General features: G+C 37.8%; 1 protein-coding gene and 2 long non-coding RNA genes across 3 annotated transcripts; 1 reads left to right on the top strand and 2 right to left on the bottom strand.

Moving 5' to 3' along the window:
- The first annotated feature begins 3,052 nt into the window (after positions 1–3,052).
- On the top strand, positions 3,053–4,359 carry LOC113273750. Its single transcript, XM_026523373.1, has 2 exons — positions 3,053–3,430; positions 3,541–4,359. Exons 1-2 carry the CDS (start codon positions 3,371–3,373, stop codon positions 4,156–4,158), a joined length of 678 nt encoding a protein of 225 aa, XP_026379158.1. The 5' UTR covers positions 3,053–3,370; the 3' UTR covers positions 4,159–4,359.
- Positions 4,360–5,421: 1,062 nt separating this feature from the next.
- On the bottom strand, positions 5,422–6,122 carry LOC113273751. The gene is made up of 2 exons (XR_003322586.1): positions 5,895–6,122; positions 5,422–5,808 (listed from the first exon to the last, which is right to left on the bottom strand). It is a non-coding gene; the product is annotated as an uncharacterized LOC113273751 (long non-coding RNA).
- A 9,155-nt stretch (positions 6,123–15,277) lies between these two features.
- Positions 15,278–15,983, bottom strand: LOC113273752. Its single transcript, XR_003322587.1, has 2 exons — positions 15,745–15,983; positions 15,278–15,658 (listed from the first exon to the last, which is right to left on the bottom strand). It is a non-coding gene; the product is annotated as an uncharacterized LOC113273752 (long non-coding RNA).
- Positions 15,984–25,629: the final 9,646 nt, after the last annotated feature.

Below are 25,629 nucleotides of genomic sequence, written 5' to 3' on the forward strand. Positions count from 1 at the left end.
GAGGTGATACCATTAACATCTGGCAACATAACTGGATTCCAAGTGAATCAGGGGCTTTATATAATTGGGATGAGTTAAATACTAATGATATTCAATGGGTGTCTCAGTTAATGATTTCAGGTACTTCTCAGTGGGATATTCCTCGTTTGCATAAACTCTTTACAACTACTCAGGTAAACTCTATTTTAACCATTCCGATAGATCTGCAGTTTGAAGATACTTTAGTATGGCCACTCACATCAACTGGTAAATTTACAACAAGATCTACTTATAACCATTTGTGTAATGTTCATTCAACACCTTCAGCTTATTCTTTCAATACCAATTTCTGGCTCAAGTTCTGGAAATTACACATTCCATATAAACTGCAGATTTTCCTATGGAAACTCATTCACAATGCTTTACCTGTTAGAGCTAATTTACATCATACTGATATAGTTGAAAGAAGTTGCATTCTCTGTAACACGTCTCATATTGAAGATATCAACCATTTGTTCTTTGACTGTGATTTTGCAAAAGTTATATGGAGAATTTGTCTACCTCAGCATTGTCATTATATTTATCAATTTCAAACTCTGAATGACTGGTTTGCTTCTTGGACCTCTCTTGATGCAGAAATTAACTTTTCCTCTGAAGCTCCTTCTATTCATGGAATAACAGCTATATTTTGGCACATAAGGAAGTTTATATGCCAAGTTATTTTTCAACAAGCAACAGTAAATGTGAATTCTGTGTTATATCCTCTGTTCAAATACTTAGCAGATATTACTACTACTACTGTTTCAGCATCTCATCATATTAGGCAGTCTAGACATCATGTAAGTCATATGCATCATTGGGTCTTTCCACCACCAGACATGTTAAAGATGAATATTGATGCTTCATTTGAGAAAAGTTTTCATTTAGCTGGAATTGCTATGATACTGAGAAATTCTACAGGGTCTTATATCGCAGGAAGAGGACTCTTAAAGCGAGCTATACATCCTAATCAGGCAGAAACTTGGGCTCTTCTTGAAGCTATGCTTTGGGCTCTAAATAACAGATGGAACAAGGTTATTTTTGAGTCTGATTGTAAAAATTTAGTTCAGTATGTAAATGCTGGTTTACCTCTGCCTCCTTGGCAATCTAGTTCTATGTTAAATAGGTGTGCCAGTTTGTTTAATCAACAATGTAAGTCTGGGTGGTCCTGTGTGTATGTAAATAAGAGTGCAAATAAATCTGCTGATGCTCTAGCTAAAGCAGTTCGCAGGTTTCAACTTTGTGAGGAATGGTGGTTACATCCACCTGAGTTGCTAACTCCTCACTTAGCCTATGATGTAAACTGTCATTCTTTGTAATATAAATTTGGGTTCTGTTCAAAAAAAAAAAAAAAATCTGATGTCAGCCTTGTGTTTTGGTTCAGCCAATGTCATGTACCGGTTCCAAAAGCATACAAATCCATCGTCCTACCGTGTTTTACTCCCAACGTTCACCAGCTACAAACCTCCTTGAGTCCAAGTTCATGGTTTCCCGTGCTTGGTTAAACCTTTAATATATTGTCTCCTTTAACTTACCTCGATCACACAAATCTTAGTTTTTGGATGAAAGAATAGAAATTGTTAAATTATTGGCTTATCGAGTGTTGAAGAAAGTACGTACATGCTCGGAATTGTTAAATTTATCTGGCTTGGTTTTAGCGTCTCTAGATCGCAATGCAATCTACGAAAAAGGTTCTCTTGACCCTTTTGCTGTTGCTAAGAAGCCATAGATTGCATCAAGTACGTTCAACATGAACTTACAGCCACTCCAAAAGCCAACTCATACGTGTATCCAGATATGCACAATTGCACATACAGAGTACAAAGTTCATATGTACGTAAGCGTATGTCGCACAACCATCAAAATACAATTAAATAAATACATACACGAAGAAATAGTGATGCCCAATCGTGTGTCTCATTTATATCCTCTTTTCTGAATAACTGAGAATAATTTGTTGAATGTGCACGTAGTAATAAATCTGTAGATTCTGTACCTCTTTCGCACCACCTTCTGTAGAGATTCTTTGCCAACCCATATCTGTATGAACTAGCCTAATATACACATGCAATTATACCAGCAGACAGATATCTTTTCATGTTACAAAATAATACATCTCCCCTGCTCCCACAAAAACAAAAACAGAAAACCGCTGTTAAGCAGTTGTTTCGTAGATCCAAGTGGGACAACAAAAACTGGGGACACGAAATATATACACAGTTAAAGCCTTGAAGGCAGACTTGATTTGGATGTTCGTATAGTTGGTTGATTTAACCGGCATACACTCCGTTCTGTCCTTTCGCTTGTTTACTGTCTAATGAATTCGGTTTTGAAGATCTGGTAAGGTTGCAGGTATGCAACTAGGAGTTGCAGGTTTTGCACTAGACATTAATAGATAAAATTGGTGTCAGTTCCAATAGTTCGGCATGGGTTGGGCATGGCCAAAATTTGTACTAGTAATTCAGTAGTGTATGTATACACAACTGTATTGGAACCAAAAGACAAACCTAGATACATGGCATGGATAAAATACAGGCCATCATCTACAAAACTGTCGGTTTGCTGTCTATATGAACGTGATATATGTTAGGTTTGTCCGAGAGAAATAGTAGTACCAACATTTAATTTTCTCCATCCTCGGTTTTGAAGTTTTGATAGTACCGGTCTGTGCTTCAAAGGACATGACAGCTAATTCATGAATATTTCGGGAAGTGGAGAACATTATTATGAGATTTGCTTAAACATTACAATTAGAATCTACGACTAATTAGAAATTATTTAATCATGATTAATGAAGCTAACCAGGTTCCAGGAAGGTCACTTTTGTGATCAAGTCCTTTTTTTCCTTTCTCAGTACCAAGTCTTAAAGTGTTTTTATTTGGACATCGGAATTTCACATCCATCGGTTGAATTGTTCGTTAAACGATACATTCCATGCACGAACCATGCATGTGGCGGGAGGTATAGTCACATGATATATACAGGGTGTTGGTACTTGTAGAACTATTCTTAGCTAGCTAGATAATTCCTCCTCAGTATCCTGTTTTTCGTCTTTAAACACTTAAGATTGAATCTTAAGTTATGATAATCTAATCATATGGAGGTTTGCCAATTGATTAGATTAATTAATGAATTCGTACATTTTTAAGCTTTTTTTTGCCAGTTGGAGTAAGAAAGTACCCAACAGTTACAGCCTACCCTAAGTGGTTGTATCCTACGCATCCTTGATGCTTTCAAGGTAACTCTGGAACTTATAAAAAGAAATCTTTTGAGATATCATTTCATCATTTCAATATCAACTTGAATACTACAAGATTGTTCATCACTTAAAATTATAGAAGCAAAAACAAAAATGGCTTGCAATTGGTCTGCTGAAAATGCTACTAAAGCTTACCTTAAAACCTTAAAAATGGTAAGAAATCATAAACACTTAATCATGTATTTTTGTTTCATGAGTTAGAATTTTTATTGCTTTCTCGTAGGTTTTAGTTTTGATATTGATTCTGTTGCTTATGTTTGCAGGGAAAATTAGCTAAGGAACCAGCTGTAGCTGAATTTGTATCGGCTCTTGCAGCCGGTAACAGCGGACACTTCATGGTTGAAGCCTGTTCAGGCATTGCAGGAGCAACCACACTAGCATTAGTAGTGGCAGCTCACCAAACCGGTGGTCGTGTAGTTTGTATACTTCGTGGACATGAAGAGCTCGAATCTTCACGAAATGCTCTAGGCCCAAATGCGAAGTTTGTTGATTTTGTTGTCGGATATGCACGCAGGCTTTTATTGAACTGCTACAAAGGAGCCGACTTTGTTCTTATCGATTGCAATTTGGATGATCATGAAGGTATTCTTCGAGCCGTTCAAGAAGGTGCAGTTAATAAAGGCGCTGTTGTGGTGGGTTATAATGCATTTAGCAAGGGATCCTGGTGGAATAAGAGTGGGTTTAAGACCCAACTGTTACCTATAGGAGAAGGCTTGTTGGTGTGTAGAATACCTGCAAGTAATAAGAAAGCAGATTTAATGGCAGCAAAGAATAAGAGTCATTGGGTTGTTAGAATAGACAAATGCACAGGTGAAGAACATGTTTTCAGGGTTTTAAAATCATCTTCGCTTCATCATCAAAGCAAAGTGATAAAAGCTTAAATACAGTTGAACATGAGTAATTAGTTATTATTTGTGGGCTTTTCAACATTTTAGTTAGTAAGGTTACACAAAGTAGTTAGGTTTATAACATGAACTAGTAATGTTGTAATTTAAATTCCTTGAAAGAGTCATTGATCGATTGTACATAACTATATGTTGACCTTGTAATATATATATCTCTTGCTCTCTCTATTAGCTTTGAGCTAGAGGTGCAGTCGTTTCAATATTTTCTGAATTATGTATTAGTCTTGATGTAATTTGATATTGTATTCATTAAATGAAGATTAATTCTTAGTTTCTTTGAGTATTTACTTTTGTGTTTGGGTCATAAAAATGTGATGAGAATCATGAGATCTGTAATATGCTAGTTTCTAGATGACTGCTTGAATGAGAATCCAGTTGATTTGGTGCTAAACTGGTCATTTAAGAAAAAAGAAAAAAATTAATTCATTAGTAAAATGAATGGGCTTTGGTTTGTCCAAAATGAATAGAATGCAATCCATTGTGCAAATGGATTCAGACACATGCACTGGTCGATGCATGAAGTTCAGTGTTTGAGGATGGAATTCAAGTTGTGAAGCAAAATTTCTTTATGGAAGTGAATAATGGTAAAAATACAAAATTTTGGCAAGATGGATTGCTGCTTTGTCCCCCAGCACCTAGAACTAATAATCATGTCTTACACTTTGGTTTCTCAACTTCTATTACCTGGTACAAGCAGTTGGAAAAGCTTGTACCAGGTAGTGGTTTGAGAAGGAAAAGCTTTGTTTTGCTTATGGGCACGCGAAATGAGTGGTAACAGGGGATGAGAAACAATTTTTCCAAAGCTATGGTTCAATTAAACTTCCTCAGAGAGAAACTGATGTGCCGTACAATGTTGTCAAGCTTTATCCGGATCTCCACTTAAATCCTTCAGTGCATAAAGAAACATACAGTATAAAAGAAAACTGATCAGGATAGTATTGCACCCATGTATGTAATCTCAGGGAAAATGATATGTCGTACCTACCGCATGGTGTCCACGTGAAGCCACCTAGTTCTACAAAACTACGTTTGTGGCTAGACACATCTGTCAACCAAGTGCCATCTGTCACTTAACATGGCAAGCAAAGGCCAAGGTTGATGAAATTTTATTTTTTGGTGTCTCTTCTTGAAACAACTTTAGAATTTCTTGAGTTCTAGCCTTTGTTCATGAATTGCTTCAATGCTATATCTATATGTATTTCTGTTGCAGTAGTTTTCATCGATCTATAAGTATGGAGCTTTAAGAAAATGACACAATCGATCCGGCCAATTTTTATTTAATGAATAAAATCAGGGACATCTATAATAGTAATACAGCAACTTACATCGATAAGTATACATGGAGTAACGACTTAATTCATACATATATCAAAGTAAAACTTTAGATGAGGCAGGCCGGAAATTCATATCATGCATATAGTGCATGCATGTATTACCCAATTACAGGTGTTCGAACAACTTTTCCAGCTTCATTGATCCAGACCCAAACCCTGTCGCACCTGAAGTCCAAGGTTACAGCACTGCCCTCTGGTATCAAAATTGCATTTACGTTGCGATTCTGATATTCGATCTTCTTTTCTGCAGTCTTTCCAAGGCACCCGACTAACTCTGGCCATGAATTCTTACCTGTAACATTAAGGTTCAATGTATATCAGATAATACAAACTGTACATTACCGTTAGTATGAAATTCATAAATTGAAAATTACTAACCTGCTTCACATCCGTTTGACATCTCGACTGATCTGATTTATGAGTTTGAATTTGGTGTGTGGTGTGTTGATTATCTCTTGGGTTTAAATAGCTTTCAAGTTTATCACATTTCCAAATGCAATCTTGCGTTCAGACAGTGCAATGATTATCTTCAATCGAAGACTTTTGAATACTTAGAAAAAAGATACTCCGGTATATTATTATTCTTAGTTATGTTGCTGATTTAATCGCTAATGTAAGGTGCTCACCCCTGCATTTTCTTGCATTTTAAGCTTCTTATGAGTAGTTGATGACGATGATTATAGATAGATACAGGTTGGAGATTTGAAATCAAAGTTTGAATGTATTTTTATTATTAGTCAATTGAGCATATATGTCCATAAAAAAAGAAGTTGCGACATTAAGCAGCTAAGTTGTACATTATTTGAGATTTTATCCATTAATAAATGTGTTCAAAAGCTAGTTTTAGAAGTGTTTATAGTTTATAAATGCTGACTTGAATTTTCTTGATAATAGTTAGCTTGTACTTAATCATGGTTTCGAATTTCAACTGAAAACCAAATCACAAAATCCTTTATTTTAGTGGAAATTGATTAGGACACATTAGAAGAGTACAATATATAGTCACGAGTCAAAGACAAGAACACGGATGCATTATACTCCCTCCCTCCCAAATTAATTGAGTTGTTTGGTTTTAAATTTTGTCCCATAAATAATTGAGCTATTTCACTAATCAAGGGGATATCTCTAAAACTACCATTTTAATTGATTACTGTTACTATAAGATATATGTATAATCTGATAATCATGTTTATATACGTTACATTGATGTTTTAAATTGTTTTTCAACGGTATAAAGTTTACGAAAAACCGTGGTATAGTCTAAGAGATAAATAATTTCTAAGTTTTAGTAGTTATTATCCATAAGGGTATAATTGTAAAAAATACTTAAATATGCTCCTCTTTCCTCCTTGCCTTAAAAATTGTGCAAACTACAACTAGCTCAATTAATTTGGGATGGAGGGAGTACATTCGATTTTCTTTCAAAGTTTCCGCATAAGAGAATTCATTATTTAGTTAGGCCACAGAGTATTGATTTATGTGCAAAGAGTTGTAGAGAGAAGATCCACTCTCGTGGTTATTTTCACACTATTCACATTTTTGATAACATTTTTACTAATAAAATTTAAACCTTAACAAATTTGAAGTTAATATTTTGTGGATGTGTTCTTCTTACAAAACTCTACGCACCTATAAAAAATGAACATATTCTGAAATACCAAACATCACTATTTATCAATTTCAACGCTAGAAAATTTGTCAATTTTCAACGTAGTAAATAGTAGTGTTATACGTATCGTAATGGCAAGAGCACCAAAAAGGACGAATCGCTCGCCGACTACTCTGGGGGATAGGAAAATAAAGGAAAAGAGAGGACTAAGGTTTCATATCGGTGAAACCTCTATAGCGGGAAGAAGGCGTGGTCCCTTTTGGCGATCAGGCATTAATACCAAGAGAGGTATTCACGAAGAAAAAGGAACCAGAGAGAACGCAGAAATCAACAAAGATGTTGTAGGGAGAACAACAAAGAAAGAGACCTGCAAAGAGCCATAGAACAAAGTATGCATGAACACAAAGATTGGCAAATGGTGATAAGGCAGGATCATCTGGAGGAAGAGAAGAAACAGACCGAACTGACAAGAGAAAAATGCATGAGTTGTGTGACACCAAACCACTTAATAACATCGCAAGTCGAATTTTTTTAATCTGAAGAGAAAGCAGGGAGAAAGTCTAAGAGTAGTGATAGCACGATGAGAAGTTTTATATGACGAACTCGTCGATCGAATATCGGAAGACGACTTAATTCTCGCATTCGTGAATGCTCTGAATGCGATAGACCACCTATATGCACAGTTATTCAAAATTAAGAGCACCTTAAGAGTGAAGAAGTTGAGGGAGTATCAGGACGAACATGTCATTTTGGAAGAAAAGCAGAAAAAAGTGATGGAGTTCCTTGGGACAAGAGAGTGGGGAATCATTACCTCAGAGTCCCGCGAAAGGATTCTGAAGAGATAGTGTTACAACAGCAAGTATACCAGCTGAACTCAAAAAGAAGATCACGTGTCGCATTTGAAAGGCACACATGAAGAAACGACATATACTGCCCTAAAATGATGTAATGAAGAAACTAAGCTATGTACAAGTCAAAGAAATATTAATGATAAGTAAAGTTCCTTCTATGTGCGAATAATCCTAAGGAGAAACAAATCCTCTATGATGAAAAAGTAAGACCTCATTAGGGGGCAGCAAAGTTACATATTAAAACCTATATTTAGGGAGGCTGGGAACCCAATTTTGACGTGTCAACTTAGTTCGCATGATTATGCGAATGACAATTTAAGCACGATCATGTAAGAGGCGACCATAATCCCTAACGCGAGTCATAATGGTAAAATCCTGGAGAAGTTACTAATATTAATTGGGGATAAACAAAAGCCTATTCGCTCAAGGCCACCGAGAACGAACAACTAAGCGAATAAGTTCTCTGGCAAGGGGTGTAGAAACATGACCAGTGGAGTAGAAGGAGTTCCTGGATTTGATACACTCGGTCTCGAGTAAACCCACCTAGGGTGTGATCTTGTACCCAAAAGCCATATCCGCAGAGGGAATGAGGTCACGAAAACAGCTCATTGTCGCATAATTGGATGGGAGGAACCCAACTAAAATAGTTAGGGGTGACCTCCTTGAAAGGGAAACTCAGGGGGAAGTAAAGGGACAACACCCTCCACTAGGGATCTGAATGTGTCAAAGACGACAATGTATTGGGGCTTATACTCACGGGAGTATTTAAGGCCTGCCACATTTTCGCAAATACAACCTGAGGAGGTAACAATACGATAACAAAGATAAGGCGAGATCAAAGTCCAAGGACTCGCAAGAGAACATGAAACTGAGATTTCGTCGCCCAAAATATCGAAGCCCCTGCCCAAGGCGACCATAAGTCCTTTAAGTTCTATATATTTGGGGGAAGGCAATAAGACCTTACTTAGGAGGCAAAATAAGTCCTTTAAGAAACTTCATCAAAAAGCTTCGCGAATACAAACCTCAAAGGAGCGCAAAAGAAAGTGAGGCAATGAAGGATCGCGCTGAGGCACGATGGAGCAATAAAGAGACATACTCTCGCCAAGCTAAGTATTATTAAATTTTCATAGAATTCCTATCGCATGAGAAATATTTACATCATTTGCTCAATCTAACATGTTAGTAATACTTGAATAAATATCCATATCATTATGTTCATGCTACTGCTAGACGATACATGCTATGTCCAATTGATTTACAACATTATAGTACAACGAGACACAGAGGGCGAAATATTATTAACAACTTAACAACCAAATAATGGGCAAGTATATATTTAACTTTCGCTCAGATTTAATATTTGCATAATTTTGATGTTCGCGTAAACATGAATCTGTTATTCGCATGAGCTATGAATAATTATCCGCACATCCCACATACTATACCACCTTTTGCAATACCATTTAGTTCACACCCTCCATATGACATATTTCGTATTATGCCAAGCATATTATTTAAGGAATTAACCCTCCCTCGAAGGTGGAAAGCATAGGCAAGTATCGGAATACTAAATTTTACATACTTCCCACCTCCTCAGTCAGATACCTTAAATTCCTTAGAGCATACTTTCATATAACCAGGGCATATTATAAGAGGTCGACATAAGATTACTGACATTATATTAAGAGTAAATAGCATTGGTTACTTGTCATATTTTCAAACTTTTGAGCGCATAAAAGAAAATGCAATTGAAAGTCATGTTATGCCCCCCAAGCTTGGGAGCGTCCAGAAACTATTCAGACAATAAAAGAGGGATATGTTTAAAAGAATACAACTAAAGATGAACCTAATCATGCGAAGAATAAGCAACTCGAGAGGAATCTCCAACTTCGGATCGCGAAATATCAGGAATGTCGCCCTTAAGAGACGAACTAGGTTCTTGATGACCAATTTCTTGAATATGTTCAGCTTCTGTTCGCGGGCCTCCTTCTTGATTAGTCTCCACTCCTTCAGCAACCTGAGGTTCTTGATCTGACTCGCCCTCAGAAACGAGATCCTCCTGTGCTTCGCCCTCAATAGCGTCTTCCTCATCACTTAACCCAAGTTCAACAGGTTCATATTCAGGCATGGGAATAGGAGGAAACTCTTTAATATGAAGCCTGTTTTCTTTGGTAATCAAATCAACAACTTCTCGAGAAACCTGGTTACACTTCCTCTTCGCTTGACGACCAACATTAATCAGAAGAACCTTCTTGCGAAGCTTCAGCAACGCGTACCTAGCCTCCATACGCTTCTTATACTCTTCAGCACCATCTTTGGTCTGAACAAGATCGTCACTAACCAAAGCAAGCTTGTTATTAAGTTCATCCACTTGTTGCGAGGAAGATCCACCACCGCCCCTGATCGCCTCTAACTCTTGTTGAGACTTTTCAAACTTCTCCCTAAGCTCACTCAGCTCGTCCTTGAGATTTTTCTCAGTTTCTGCGAAAAACAAAAACAAATAAGAATAGGCAAAGACAGTTAAACCCAAGGCAAAAAACAAAGATTAATGCAGACTATTTAAGAAACTTTCTTTTTGAGCGAGTACAGAATCTAGTGCTTTTTCGTGCTGCTCCTGCCAGCTGGCATATTTAACAGCCTTGACCCTATTTTCCTTAATCTCTCTTAAGGCTTTCTTAAGGTCATCATAGCCCTAAATCTTAAGGCGATCGCGAATTTTCTCAATAATCACGTGAACCTCAAGATTCTCGTCCGACAATCTTGAAGGGCTTTTTCCCCATCCTCAACAATCTTATTCTTGTCGGCCGACAAAGTCTCTTTATCTTCCTTCAACTTTTTGACATTCTCCTTTAGAGTGCAAACACGAAGCTTAAGAGTTTCATTAATCGCAATTGATTTCCAAAATTCGGACTTAAAACTTTCATATTTTTGCCTAAGATCTTCACTATCATCCACCTCAAATTCAAATTCTTCTCTAAGGAGATTGGAGTGTTCTAGGAGGGCCTCCCTATTTAAATTTGCAGCAACCGCAAGGTCTGATAGATTGAAAACTTCTGCAAAGAAACCCATGCTCTTCGACTAAGAAAATTATCCCTAAAATACTAAGGCCGAAACAACGCGAAAAATAGGGAACGAGAGAAGTGCGAAAATTCACCAAGGAGCAGAGCATTCTGAGCGCGAAGATTATTCGCCAAGTTCGCATTGGAAATTGATTCTTCTTCAAGTCTGTCACGATTTTTCTGGAGCAGAGAGACATTACCTTGCAAACTTGAAACATCAGCCTGAAGAGAAGAAATCTGTGCGGCCTGAGTACGGAGCAAACCAACTGCCTTGCCATAATTCTCAACCTAAGTAATATTGCGATAAATGTTATAAAAATTCAAAAGAAGAATATTAGATGAGGCGATGAAACTAACCGAAAAGACGAGTGCGAAAATACAAACTCACTAGGTAATCAAGCGCGATGTGCTGGTTCGGGCTGAGATCTGAGGCAAACTTCCACTCAGATTGAGTAGCGGCAGCAGAAGATTGAGGAGCAAGGTTCAACATCATCCCGCGAAGTTGAGAAAGACTAGGATCTGACACATATAATTGAGCGATAGAAGCAATTTTAGAAGTAAAAATCGCATCAACATTCTCAAGGGAAGACGAATCTCCAATCACCATCAGCTAAGGATAAAAATACAGGCGAACCAATTACATCTTGTGTATTATCAACGCGAGAATTCTTTCTCTTATCACCACCAGAACCAGAAGCTCCCACAACTAAGACAGACTCATTGGCAGAGGGGAGTTTTGAAGAGCGCGAAGAGCTAGAGACCAAGGGATTCAACACATTGACTAAAGACTTATCTTGCGGCTTGCCTCTAGATCTGCCTTTAGGCTAACTCTGGTAATGTTTGGTAGTCTTCGCCCTTTTTGGTTTCGGCGAAATAGGAGAACTTCTACCCTCAACATCTTTCTCATGATCATTATCCTTACTGGCCTCCTCATCTTCCTCGTCACCTCCGACTTCTTCATCTTCATCTTCCTCATCTTCTTCATCATCATAAGCATCCTAATCTTCCGAATCAACCTGCGGGAACCAAATACGATAAGAAAAATAAAATAATAACATTGACCAAAGGGCGAGAAATGTGTCTCACTTCTTTGGAGCGCGAAGATTTCTTCTTAGACTTCGCCTTGATGGATTTTTTCCTTTTCTTGTCTGCCTTCCTTTTAAGAGAAGTAGCCTCCTTCTCCATCTGGCGATAAATTCATATATATAAGATTAAAGGTAGGTCATAAAGTGATAACAATTCAACTACAAAAACAATGGATGAAAAAGAACAGATACCTCTTTCACCCTTTCAGGCCAGTTAAATTCCCAAGGGCGATATTCAAGAAAGGAAGGTAATTTACCAGGCCCAATGAACGACTCATCAGGACCAGCATGACGATCTCCATTAGAATCAAGACCCCACAGAAGAGGACCTTCAACAATAAGATGATACTTCATCCAATTAGGATCGCTCAAAAGGCGAATAAAGTCATTGCTCTTACTATGCTGATCAACATCGCCCATGAGTTTTTTCTCGCGCTTCGCTAACTTGGCTCTATTCAAGCGAACACCCAACGTGAATCATTCTTCGTAACATAATGAACGACATATTGTTTAAAGAAAGACTCGACGATGCAGTCAGCAAGATTATTAGGCATCGCCTTTCCGGACAAAGAGACTTCCCCACATCAAAAGCGCGAAGGGAAAATTCAAGAACAATACGAATTGCATCGCCACTCAGTTGATAGGCTGCGCGAGGAGGATCCATTTTAGCAAGGATTTGATAAAATAAAGGAACCCCGGGATTGAAGAACAGAAGAGGAAGACTCTCCCTCAGTTGTCCAAGCGCGATATGCATATGATTCGCGCTCCATTGTTCTCAAAGAATCTTCTACTCATCCAACAGAGTAGTAGAAGATGAATCCTCTGGAACTGAGAGTGTGAAAACTTTCAAATTTCTCTACCGGTTTTTTGGTCGGCTTAGGTTTGGAGCTGCATGGTTAGTATGGGAATAAGTATGAGAATACTAAATGAAAAAGGAAAACAGAAGCTTGGAAAATAGTAACAATGGCAGAAATAAAATTATAGAAACTATAATTACGACATAGAGACGTAAAATGTAAAGAGCTGAGGCAACTGTTCAACTCACCGTGAAGATGATGTAGCAGCAGCGGGAACGGACACATCTTGATCTGCCATGGGAACCGAAGAAAAATTGCAGAACTTGGAAGAAAAAGAAGAAGTTGAATAGGAGAAGAAGACAGTAGAAAAATAAAATAAAAAGATTTACCTCTCTCCTGGGTATTTATCTGAAGAAATCAGTAAAGACGTGCCGCTTGAAAAGGAAAAAATCGTCAAAACGTTACGCGGAAAATACAGAAGTGTATTGGGTAAGACAGAGAAGATGAAAAGATAGGGTTGACGCGAAGTTTGACCAGAATTCTCGCATTATTCCACTTTCAGAAGAACATCACGAGAAGAGGCAAAATACAGGGGTGAAATATCACACAATACAAATATGTAACTTCGCTTTGGACAAAACATCCTTAAGCACGAAGACACAACAATGTTTAGAAAAAAAAGACGAAGAGTAGTCACGCGATAATAAGAAAAGAGTGCGAATAACAATTACGCGATAAAGAAAAACTTCATCAGAAGAAGCGCGAAGAATCAAGCAACAGTGTGATAGACAGAGACAACTCCCAAAAGCCTGGCGTGTAAGACAAACTGAAACAGAATGAGTCAACTATGATCTTGCACGTGAAGCATGATTGTCTTCTATTAATAAATTTTCCTATATAAGGACTGACAACTGATGAAGAGAGGGATGAATGTAGAGAGATAAGCTAAGAAAGTTTTCAGTAAAAGGAGAAACATGTTCCATCTCAGAACTTAGTTTACACCTTTGTATTTCTCCATTGTTGTGATTAAAGCTTAGCTTGAATCTACTGCAAGAGCAATATACATTCTTTATAAAGAATTCAGAAAGATCTTATAATTAAGCGTCAAAGTGGCGAGTAATATCATTAATGTTTAGGTTCATCAATATGACTTAAACTTTGTGTTGTAATCATTATAAGGATGTAGCCGTGGGATTTTCTATGACTACAAATCATTTCTGAATAAGAAATAAGAAGTGCATTGTTTTGTTCATAGTGGATTTTTTAACCAATCCAAGTTGGTATTTGGTTTGAAGTGAACGGCTCCATTCTTCCATCTCATTTAGATTAATCGAATATTTAGCTAAAGAATGTGCTACATCATTGGTATCTATTCATAGGTACAATCTAATTAATGTAACTACTATTTAGAACACCTAAAGTGTCTAAAATTAGACTATTTGTAGTCCATTTAACGGCTGTTTTATTTCCATCGACTGTTGCGATTACGTAATGATAGTCTTTTTCAAGGTGTAGATTTTTAATTCCCGTCTCTCGCGTCCATTTGACTCCCTCTTAAACTGCAAGTGCTTCTGCCTGTTCTGCACTAGTGTTTAAGCTGGCAGGCATCTAATCCTGTGTCGATTGCCTGAAAAATATGTGGAAATATTAGGCCAAAACCTGCATTTTTACTTTAACAAAATAAATGTGCATCAAAGTTAATAGTCCTGACAAGGTGGTTTTTAAACTATTCTTTGCACCACAACAGAAGGTTGCATTTTTGTAGGCAGAAGAAGCCTGAACGAAGTTGACCCAGTCAGCATAAAAGGAACTAATTGTATTTACCTACAAATTAAAAGACCGTGACTACTATTTTTCTCATAATCCACGTGATATGAGCATCTCAGAGGATCATTGCTATGGCATTCGCGAGCAAAATAATTTAGAAACTTTGATTCAATTGAAACTTCCTCGGTGAGAAAATGATGTGCCGTATGATGTTGTCATACAGTATAAAAGAATACTGATTAGGATATATAGTATTGCGCCCATGCACGTAATCGTAATCCGAGGAAAATGATATGCCGTACGGCATGGTGTCAAACGTGAAGCCACCTAGTTCTACAAAACTACGTTTGTGGCTAGACACATCTGTCAACCAAGTGCCATCTGTCACTTAACATGGCAAGCGAAGGCCAAGGTGGATGAAATTTTGTTTTTGGTGTCTCTACTTGTAACAATTCTAGAATTTCTTAAGTTCTAAAGCCTTCTTTGCTTCTTTGCTTCAATGCTATATCTATATGTATTTGTTGCAGTAGTTTTCGTCGATCTGTTTCTTTGTTTCTTCTATAAGCGCAATGCTGTATCTATATGTATGGAGCTTTGATAAAATGACACAATCGATCCGGCCAACTTTTATTCAATAACATTAGGGACATCTATAATAATAATACAACAACTTATATATCGTTAAGTATACATGGAGAAACGACTTAATTCGTACATATATCAAATTAAAACTTTAGATAAGGCAGGCCGGAAATTCATATCATGCATATAGTGCATGTATTACCCAATTACAGGTGTTTGAACAACTTTTCCAGTTTTATCGACGAAGACCCGAACCCTGTCGCACCTTAAGTCCATGGTTACAGGACTACCCTCTAGTATCACAATTGCATTTACGTTGCGATTCTCAGATTCGATCGTCTTTTCAGCAGTCTTTCCACTGCACCCAACTAACTCTGGCCATGAATTCTTACCTGTAACATTAAGGTTCAATGTATATCAGATAATACAAACTGTACATTACCGTGAGTATGAAATTCATAAATTGAAAATTACTAACCTGCTTCACATCCGTTTGACATCTCGACTGATCTGATTTATGAGTTTGAATTTGGTGTGTGGTGTGTTGATTATCTCTTGGGTTTAAATAGCTTTCAAGTTTATCACATTTCCAAATGCAATCTTGCGTTCAGACAGTGCATTGATTATCTTCAATCGAAGACTTTTGAATACTTAGAAAAAAGATACTCCGGTATATTATTATTCTTAGTTATGTTGCTGATTTAATCGCTAATGTAAGGTGCTCATCCCTGCATTTTCTTGCATTTTAAGCTTCTTATGAGTAGTTGATGACGATGATTGTAGATAGATACAAGTTGGAGATTTGAAATCGAAGTTTGAATGTATTTTTATTATTAGTCAACTCAATTGAGTATATATGTCCATAAAAAAAGAAGTTGCGACATTAAGCGGCTAAGTTGTACATTATTTGAGATTTTATCCATTAATAAATGTATCCAAAAGCTAGTTTTAGAAGTGTTTAGTTTATAAATTCTGACTTGAATTTTCTTGATGACAATTTAGATAGAGGGTTTAGTTAGTTTGTGCTTGATCATTCACAGCGCATGGTTTCAAATTTCAACTGAAAACCAAATCAAAAATTAAATCCTTTTCTTAGTGGAAATTGATTAGGACACATTGGAAGAGTCAAAGACGAGAACATGGATACATTTATACATTCGATTCTTTTTAGAAAAAGTCATAGTTTCCTCTTAAGAGAATTCATTATACAGTTAGGCCTATTCCTATGGGTACGACAAAAGATTGTTGTTTGGCATATCAGTGGCATGACAAACCAATTGCGCCACTATGGGAAAACCAATAAGTGATAGACATTCTAGCGAACAATATTATGAATAACGCTGGCGATAATGAGATTATCGCTGGCGTTATACATTATATCGAGCGATATTGATTATATCGACCACTGGATTTTTTGCAACGACTATTTCCCCCCTACTGGTTCCTATATATACGTCCTCGTATTTCTCAAAGGTATTCACACCTACTTCAACCTATATTTCACCAATTTCTCTATCTCTATTCTCATTTTAAATTTCAATGGCGAGATCCAATGAAGAGAGGAATATTATTATGAATCGATTTAGATTACAACAAGAAATGCATCGAAGGAGGTTGCAAGAACTTGACGATGAGGAAGCTGAAGATAATAAACTCATCGACATTTTGATGCTAGTACATACGGGCCAAATACCTAGAGTTCCAGAGCCAAAAGAAGTATTCTCAAGAAGGTATACGTATCGAGGGAATGAATTTTACCATCAGAAGCTGATGCACGATTGTTTTCTTCCCAATTGTGTGTACTCTGATCGAGATTTCCAAGGTCGATTTCGTATGCCTCGACATCTGGTGATAAATATTATTGAAGAGCTTTGTCGGGTAGAATCTCAATTTAATTATCAGTTTGATGCACTGAATATTAGAGGTCATAGTCCTGAACAAAAAGTTACTTCGGCTTTAAGGATTCTAGGTTATGGAAGACTAGCAGATGCGAACGATGAGTATCTTCGTATGGGTAAAAAACTTCATTCACTTACCTTTAATTGTTTTGTGAAGTAATTATTAATAATTTTGGTCCAACATATTTACGAAAACCAACCGAGGAAGATGTTAGACAAATATTGAGGGAGAATGAGGAAAGGGGATTCCCAGGAATGCTAGGTAGTCTCGATTGTATGCATTGGGTATGTCAAGGATGCCCTATTTATTTGGCCGATCAATATAAAGTTCATTATCCAAAACCAACAATTATCCTTGAAGCTTCTACTTTTTACGATTGTTGGATATGACACGCTTTTTTTGGTCTTCCGGGTTCACAAAATGATATCAATGTTTTGCATAAGTCACCTCTGTTTGAAGATTTGAAGCATAGAAGGATGTGGAACGCGCTTTTGGAATTTTGAAGAGGAAGTTCGCTATCACTTGTGGCCCCATATTGTGGGTTGAGTCCTCGTGAAATGCACAAGACTATGCTCACTTGCATAATTCTTCATAACATGGTAATTCAGGAAACCCGTTGTAATCCAGAGTGGACTAACTATGAAGATGAAGATTTGAGGCCGGAGATTCAACCACAAAGAATCGTCCCTGCAAGGAATTATGCTCAAATGACTAATTACATTCAGAACCGAAATTTGTATGACAGTTTAAGAGAAGATCTGAGATTGAATCTTTGGGCAGAGCATGGAAGACAATGAGTTATGTAATTTAATTTAAGTTTTATGTATTTTTATTTAAGTTATGTATTTTAATTTAAGTTTTATGTATTTTATTTAAGTTAATGAGCAATAGACTTATTTAAAACTAATGAGTAATAGCATTTCAAATTAATCAACTTTTCATTTCAAACTAATATTAAGTAGAATGCAACAACAACATATCAAATTAAAATGCAATACTTCAAATTAAAACTTAATTTAATACATCAATCATTTAGAGGAACTACTACATCAAACTCATCATATGTTCCATCATCATCATCATCATCATCATCATCATTGTTAGTAAATCAAGCTTGTTGTTCAATCTATGCTTGAATTCTGTCAAATTCAATTTGCTACACATGTTTTTGTTGGGCGTTCATAATTAAAGTGTTAGCTTGAAGGATGTTATGCTTATCATAGTCAAACCCAAATTTTTCTTGAGAAAGACGACTTTTTTTACTCTCCCTGTTTTGAAATTTCCTATCAACTGCTCTTTGCTTCTCGATGGTCTTTTGATGTTCCATAAAGTCCTCCATGGTAAATCCACCAGAACTCCCTCCTTCTTGAGATAATTTTTCTAGCTAGTCTTGCATTGTTACTCCTTGGAAATTTTCTCTTACCATCATCATAATTATTAAAAATTAAGTTACCTTTTGGGTTTCTTCCAGTATCCGGTGAAGAATTTGAATTTGGTGTTGAGGGAGAAGAATTATATGGTGACCTTTCAGGTACTTGTTGATTAGTTATTAAGAAATATGGATTATATTTGGTCAACACCTTCAAAATATGATAACAACTTTCGAAAGCGAACTGTTTACCATGTTTTCGCTGCCAATCTAAACGAACCTGTCTTTCAAAATCAACATCGTTCTGACCACTCTCCTTGCCTGTTCTTTTGGCTTGCATTATCAATGCAACATAAGAGGCTACTTCCCTTTTGATTAAAATGAAGTATAATGCGGAAAAGAAATAACACAGACACCAGAAGTTTTTTTAACGAGGAAACCGCAAATGCAGAAAAACCCCGAGACCTAGTCCAGATTGAACATACACTGTATTAAGCCGCTACAGACACTAGCATACTACAAACTAACTTCGGTCTGGACTGTAGTTGAACCCCAATCAATCTCACACTAATCCAAGGTACAATCGTGCTCCTTACGTCTCTGATCCCAACATGATACTACACACTTGATTCCCTTAGCTGATCTCACCCACAACTAAGAGTTGTTACGACCCAAAGTCGAAGACTTTAATAAACACATCTGTATCACACATAAAAGTCTACGGTAATAGATAAAGCTGTCTCTCATAGAAATACCAACGAGTTTTTGTTCTGTCTTTTGATAAATCAAGGTGAACAGGAACCAATTGATAACCCGGACTTATATTCCCGAAGAACAGCCTAGTATTATCAATCACCTCATAATAATTTTAATCGACTAGCTAAAGAAGATATTGCGGAACAACAAACGATGAGACGAAGATGTTTGTGACTTCTTTTATATCTTGCCTATCGAAGAAATCAATCTCAAGACAATATTACGATTGTACTTAGTACGATAGAAACAACAAGATCAGATCACACAACTAAAAGAAAAGTAGTATCGGTATGGATTCACAATCCCAATGAAGTCTTCAAGTCGTTAACCTACAGAGTCTCGGTAGAAACCTAAGGTTAAAGGAGAATCGACTCTAGCTAATACAACTAGTATCACACATGAGGTGTAGGGATTAGGTTTCCCAGTTGCTAGAGTTATCCCTTATATAGTCTTTCAAATCAGGGTTTGCAATCAACGTTAGCTTAGTAACAAAGCATTCAATATTCACCGTTAGATGAAAACCTGATTAGATTCAAGCTCATATCTTTCAACCATTAGATTGAAACTTAACTTGTTACACACAAATGAAATGCACGTTTATCTAGGTTCATGTAACCGTACCCAAACATGTACATCTAGTTGGTTCAACAGTAGTTAACCAAATGGTTAGCCATATGAGCACTTTCATATCAACCATATTCTTCTTTACCATAACTAGTTCAAATGACTCAAATGAACTAGTTAGAGAGTTGTTCAATTTCTTAGATCTTTATAATAGACACAATTGAAGCAAAAATGATTTGATTCACTCGAATCGATTCATGAACTTTATAGCCACGGTTTGCAAACTTGCATTCCTTAGTTTATATAAGTTTAAGTTCACGAATCATCGTTTTTAGAAAATAACCGACTTAAGTTCGCGGACTGGTACGCGGACTTAAGTAACCGGAATAAGTTTGTTTTTAATTCACAAACTCCAGCAGAAATTCTCGGGATTAGAACCTCCGACAGTACGCGGACTGGGTACGCGAACTCTAGTTCTGGTTTTCCTGAGCAGCAAAGTACGCATACTTTGGTTCAAGGAATAAGGACTTATACATGTATGAGTTACCACACAATACTTATATCCAACCATGGTTATATAATCTAAACTCTCATTTCAATCATTGAAACATTCTTAGCGGACGTCATATAGTTGTTGTTCACACACTATTTTTTGTCAAAGCAATTTTCAAGTAATTGAAACTTAATATGACTTTCATTACTAATAAAGATGAACTTGGCCAAAGAGAAAGCTTACCAACACATATTTCGAGAAATAGATAAGCGAGATAAACTCGGCTCGAAATAACAAATGTGTATAATCAAAGTCTATATAACAAAACGACTTTTGTCTCAAGATAGGATATAGAGTAGATAGACTTTTGAGTGATAGATAATTTCAAGTCTCCACATACCTTTTAGTAGATGAAGTTCCACCAGTTCCTTGAGTAGTTCTTCTTCTTTGTATGATGATCGCCATGGAATCTTAAGCTCAACTACACTTTCTATCCTAGTCCGAGACTTAGCTATAAGTAGACTAGAAATCAAGACTTATAGTTTTGATCACTAACATTGACAAACATGCTTGAGATAGCAACGCATGCGAGTTCGACCGAGCAGTGCTCTAACAAACAGTTTGACCAGAAAACAAACTGGACTGATGTATTATATTAGCAAGATTCCTAGCCTCCTTACAGTAACTCAACTGAAAAGTAAACAGTCATCTGGAAAGAAAAAAAAACTGGACAATTTTATGTAGCCTTCATACCATGGATACTATTCTTTTGTTCAGCTTTAATCAAAGCTTTAGAGATAGCATCCACGCAGAAGATGAAGATATAAGGAGACAAGGGGTATCCTTATCTCAAACCTTTTTGTGGAGCAAATACATTACATAAAAAGCTACTAAAGAATATAAAAATAGTTATAGTGCTTATACATTGTTGTATCTCAAAAGGAGAGGGTACCATGTGTGCCACCAACTTTTTGTTCATTTTACCTATATGGACAAATTTGAAAACGCGAGGGTACCAAATTACACCACCAACTTTTTCTTAGGTAAACTGTATGGACAAACTTAAATATAACCCGGGGTTTTTGTGCATTTGCGGTTTCCTCGTTAACAAAATTTCTGGTGTCTGTGTTATAACTTAAATATATCAGAGGTTGTGCGTTAAGTTCAATCAGTTCTTGAATCCGGCCTTTGGTTGTTGATTGAATTGATTGACACTTGGATATTGGTTTGTGATACCGTCCAAGTTATTTCTCTTATTCAATTGGGCTCGCAAATTCCTATTTGTTTGATTGCGGATTGAATTGAGAAATTGAGTTATTACTCTTTGATATACTTTTCTAAAGATTGAGTCTGATTGTCTAGTTGATTCTCTTGAAAGTATATTGGTTTTTTTCCATACAGATTGCTAAGCGAAATATTGGGCTTGGTTGATAGACCCCCGCTTTTTCAATTGGTATCATAGCGGGAAAACACTATAAACCTGATAAGTTTGTGTTTGACTGATCCCTAAAGTCTGTCTCTATGGAAAATTTCTTTGGGAAACTCGCTCTAGGCATCTGTAACGCACACAAGATTTCTTTAAAGACAGTTCAGAGCTTATTATCCATTAGACTTCTGGTATCTCATGATAATCTCGTTCCATCTAAGACTTTGGAAAACTTAAATGATGAGAAACAGATTAAAGGAAAAATTAAAACTTCTTCTAAGAAAAATCGTTCGAGAAAACGTGGTCAACGCTCAAAGGTATGTAATCTCACTAGATTAACTCTTAATATTTTTGAGGAATACTATCGTGATGGATCAATTGACAAAGATCTATTTAGAGCTTTTGAAATCGTTTTTAAATTCTTAAAAATTAATCCGATTGAGGAAAGAATCGTTCAGATAAAAGTTATGTACTTGTCAAATCATGTATTCATGATGTACGAACTATGCTTACTACCAACTCACGTGAAATTGATAAAAATATTTCTGGTGAGTTAGGTGTAGGTTCCAATTTTCGGAAAATGTCATTCCTTGGTCATAAGAAAAAGGATTTAAAAATTCTATTAACCATGAGTATCACCATTACTATGATTATACTTCTGGTACATTTCACAAATATCAACCGGAAAAATTGCATGAGGATCTCTTTGCACATCTAGCCTCTTGGTAACAAGCTTGGCTCTACCCCATTTGTATATAACTTGAGATGGGGCAAGTAATGTTTTGATTATTGTTTGTGTTTGGGTTAATTTTTTTTCTCTGAGAAAAAATTTTCTTGACAAGTTTTTTTCTACCCAAGGTTAATTAAAGTGATGTAGTTTTGCTACTATCCTTTTACTGCATTGTATGAGTCCTTTCAGTGTGCGAACCTTGGATGTTGAACGCTTTAAGAAATCCTGCCTTCCTTTTACGGGTCGCGGTTCATGAACGGGTCTGTTGATGGTGGTTTTTAGCTTAGGGTTAAAATTGTAAAAACCTTGCATCTGATGTGAAGTTACTCTGTAAGGAAACAGAGCCATGAGTGTTAACCTCTTCGCTGGCATATTTATTGAACCATTCAATATATTTACATGAAATTTATCCAGACTGGCGCATGTAGAAACCATCCCATGTTCTGTAAATTTCGGCACCTTGCCTATATTAACTTAATATAAGTTTCTTTGAATGCTTCGTATGCTATGTTCCCCGGCTAAACCCTTAATGTTGATATGGCATGACAATTCGTGTTCACTCGCAGCAGAGTAGCACGAATTTCCAAATATCAAGGATAAGGTCTTTGCATAAAATATTCAATCATAAAGCATGCTGCTCTCTGGTTATGAACTTAAAGAACTCTGTGTCAACACATAGAATTCAATCAATTACTTTTGCGCCTTGCGCAGTATACCAGACCTTGCTTGTCGAAAGTAAGCCTAGGAAAACTAGGTAATTAATCCGCCATGGATTAGTAGGTGCAAAACCCTGCCCAGAATCAGAAAACAGGGAGTCGTAGCAGCAAAAGGAGGCGTGGCCATGCCTTAGGCCAGCTGGCGCCACTTGCCATTCGCCACGCCCTATCCTAAACCGGCCCTATTTCCCTCGACCAATCAGGTCGCCTTAAACTCGCCACACGCACATAAGTTATGGTTGGGCCTTTACTTGCCGACCCCACTTCCCATTGACCAATCAGGTCGCTCTAAAGCCGCCGCACTCATACCAGAAGTGTAGCCACGCCCATGCTTGGTCGGCCCCTCTCCTTCCTACCGTCCAATCAGGTCACTTTAAAACGCGCCACGAGCACTAGAGGTGTGACCGCGCCTTATGTTTGTCCGGCCCCTTTTCTTGACCAATCAAGTCGCTCTAAACTCGTCACCATACATTAAAGGTCAAACACACCCTGTCGCGCCACTATACTAATTGGCAAGCCAAACTCGCCCTGCGCCCCTGACACAACAACATATTGACTGGCTTTCCAAAAAGCCGCACCAACATGCCAAACATGCCACTTCGTGGCAACCTGCCATAAATAGCGCCCTACGTGCTAACCTACTTCCTGTTCGGGTTTTCTAGTCAGAAGCACGACCGTACATTGACCAAAACCCTAATTTTTGCAACACAAGTTATGCCACTTCGGCCCCACAACATTCCACGAGCCGTGTGGGGCCCAGGAAGCCCTAGGAATGGCGCTATATCATAGCCACCCACGACAATCCTTACTCTTGTGGTCGTTTCCACACTACGACCTCTCCATAGTTCCTTTGGCATAGCTATGGCACCGTTTGCACAAAAAAGTGTCGCCATTCCGCGGACGCATGCCACACACACCAATTAGGGTTTCGACATGCCGAACCCTAATTTAGGCAAAGTTGCTACGCCAACCAAGCCAAGTAACGTTTCCCAGAACGTTGGGATTGATGTGGCAACAGGGCCGATGTTGCCACGCCACATGTGGGTCCAACACCGAGGTGCCAAAGTCTAGCGGCCATGTCTATGCCAGACGCTACTTCGTGCCACCGACATGTGCTAACTATGCCAGCCACACCGCCATGCCGCAGTCATGCCGCACGTGCTAAATAGAGTTGCGATGCGCCAAACCCTAATTTGGCTAAAATTTTCCATGACAACTGAGCCCAGTGACTCTCCTAAGGCCTCAAGATTAACTTAGTAACAAGGCCAATGTTGCCAGAAGCCATATTTGCGTCTAACACCAATATGCCAAAAAACAGCCGCCACGGCTACGCCACTGGCATGCCGCTATGTCATGGATCCGCCAGGCGTTACTATGCCAATGACGCCACTTCTCTATACAACAAGACACGGCCATAATCAGCGGCCATCCTTCCTCATGAGATGCAATCTCAGGCATCCAAGTTCGCCACCGAACTGATAGACTTGTGGCAAGTTTCAGACGACCAGCTGCCTAAATCTAGTGGACATGGCTACGCCAGCTGCCACTTGCATCACCGTGCCACTGGCATGCACGAGCCATGCCATCCATGCCACATTGCCACTGGCGTACACCAAAACACCACCGCGCCATTATCAGGCGCCAACACACGGAAGCCATAATCAACGGCTACCCTCCTTCATGAGATGCGATCTCAGCCATCGAAGTTCACCACCGAACCGACAAACCTGTGGCAATTTTTAGGCGACCAGCCAAAACGAGCCTAATAGCATTGCATGATATTTTCCTGCGGTAAGTCTCTTGACTTTGACTTGCCACACGTAGCAAAGTGCTACATTTTTTCCACGAAAATACTCGAGACATCAAACATGTCACAAACTGGGGGATGCTCATCAGGGTATTGGTCTGGCGGTTTACAGCGTGCGGCGTGCAATGCGCCCATTACAAGAAAGTGTCATGAATCAGGATAATTAGTGGTGGTAAAAAAGTAACGGTGTAAACGAATTCACTTCCTTCATCATGGAAGCATAATGACTACCGGTTACACGTTACTCTTTTCTTTCACCACTCAATCGTTTCCACTTCCTACGAGACTAGGGTATGTTTCAATATGACTTGTATAAATAGGCTTGACCTATTTTCACCAAAGAACAAGTTTTTTGGTCGGAAACAACACAGTATCTAGAAATCATCTGGTAGCTTTCCATTCTGCTAGCCAGCTCTACTTTCAGATACAAGTCATAAACAACCACACCTTCAGAATCAACTATTCTGGTCTCAACACTCTCTTCGCTTCTCTCCCTAAGACCAACCCTTCTCCTTCACTTTGTGACTGAAGGAAGCCTGGAACGGCCATTTCTTGGTTTAGGCCAGGATTGTACAGATTTATCTCTCGAATCAAAAGTACTCA

This window comes from Papaver somniferum, chromosome 4 (genome assembly GCF_003573695.1).
Source record: "Papaver somniferum cultivar HN1 chromosome 4, ASM357369v1, whole genome shotgun sequence".
Lineage (NCBI taxonomy): Eukaryota > Viridiplantae > Streptophyta > Magnoliopsida > Ranunculales > Papaveraceae > Papaver > Papaver somniferum.

What these genes read in the sequence shown, in the direction of transcription:
- LOC113273750 (XM_026523373.1), top strand. Translation starts at nt 3,371, where the DNA reads ATGGCTTGCAATTGGTCTGCTGAAAATGCTACTAAAGCTTACCTTAAA. An exon ending in ACCTTAAAACCTTAAAAATG is followed by an intron (nt 3,431 to 3,540) that starts GTAAGAAATCAT and finishes TTATGTTTGCAG; the next exon opens with GGAAAATTAGCTAAGGAACC.